General features: G+C 52.2%; 1 protein-coding gene across 1 annotated transcript in view; it reads right to left on the reverse strand.

Moving 5' to 3' along the window:
• RPGR (retinitis pigmentosa GTPase regulator) overlaps window positions 1-64 on the reverse strand; it is a 49,512-nt gene extending 49,448 nt beyond the window's left edge. Inside the window, exon 1 of the mRNA XM_042783452.1 lies at window positions 37-64. Coding sequence (XP_042639386.1) covers window positions 37-64 — 28 coding nt within the window. The remainder of the gene's footprint in view (window positions 1-36) is intronic.
• Between the last annotated feature and the right edge of the window lie 886 nt (window positions 65-950).

The raw sequence follows: 950 nt of genomic DNA on the forward strand, positions 1-950 counted from the left end.
CCCCGGCCCGCCGCCACAGCCGCGGGCACTACTCACCAGGAACCAACTCCTCGGGCTCCCCCATGACCAAGATGGTACCAGAAGCCTGCTTTTGGTCGGCAGCAGGAACGACTTGGTTGCACCTAAAATAGCTGTTCTGCTTCATCACGGATGGCAGAATTCCCGTAGACCCCCATTATGAGTCTCCAGGCATCGACCACCAACGCCTTCCCGGAAGTCAACACACAGCCGCTAGGGGCAACGGAGGTGGAACCTTGGCCTAGGGGCGGGGAGGAAAGTGGCCTGGAGGCCTTTGCGGATGCCGGAGCACTCGCAGCGGGCGAGGCGATACTGGCCGCACGCCCTCTGGTGTCCTGGAGGGGCAAGATGGCCACGCGGCGCAGTGATCCTCTTGAATGTTCACGCTTATGCTGTACACCCCGGCCCGCTGGAACCACGCCATAATAGTGGTAAACGTCACAAATACCACATACGCTCTTGCTTGAGCTTGAGCTATGTGACACAAAACGTTGGCACACAATTATGATGATCTGGTAAGGTTTGGTATTTGGTTTAAACTAAGGCTGGGCATACACAAGATGCGCAGTACATATTTACAGACTAGAATGGATTATATTACACCCCGTTAGGTTACCCCCCATACAATTATGTTAATGTTACCCCCCAAGATTATACAGTGGGAGAGCTGGAGTCCAGTTTAGCCAGTCCAGCCTGCATCAGCACTTGGCTGTCATAAAGTGCCCAAATGCCATCCTCCGTGATGAGTAACATTATGTCCATTGTGGTAATTGTGGACACTGACCCTAGCATCAAAGCTGGATTCAAGAATCCATGAATTCCTTGTGTCTACTAGAGCGTGTTATATGTACTCTTTCTCGGGGAGTTTGGGCAATCTAATCCCATAGTGATCGTCATTGTTATGTGCCCTCCAGTCAGACCTGACTCATAGT

The sequence above is a fragment of the Orycteropus afer genome, unplaced genomic scaffold (genome assembly GCF_000298275.1).
Source record: "Orycteropus afer afer isolate SDZICR_OR568_19922 unplaced genomic scaffold, OryAfe1.0 scaffold01229, whole genome shotgun sequence".
NCBI classification, from domain to species: Eukaryota; Metazoa; Chordata; class Mammalia; order Tubulidentata; family Orycteropodidae; genus Orycteropus; species Orycteropus afer.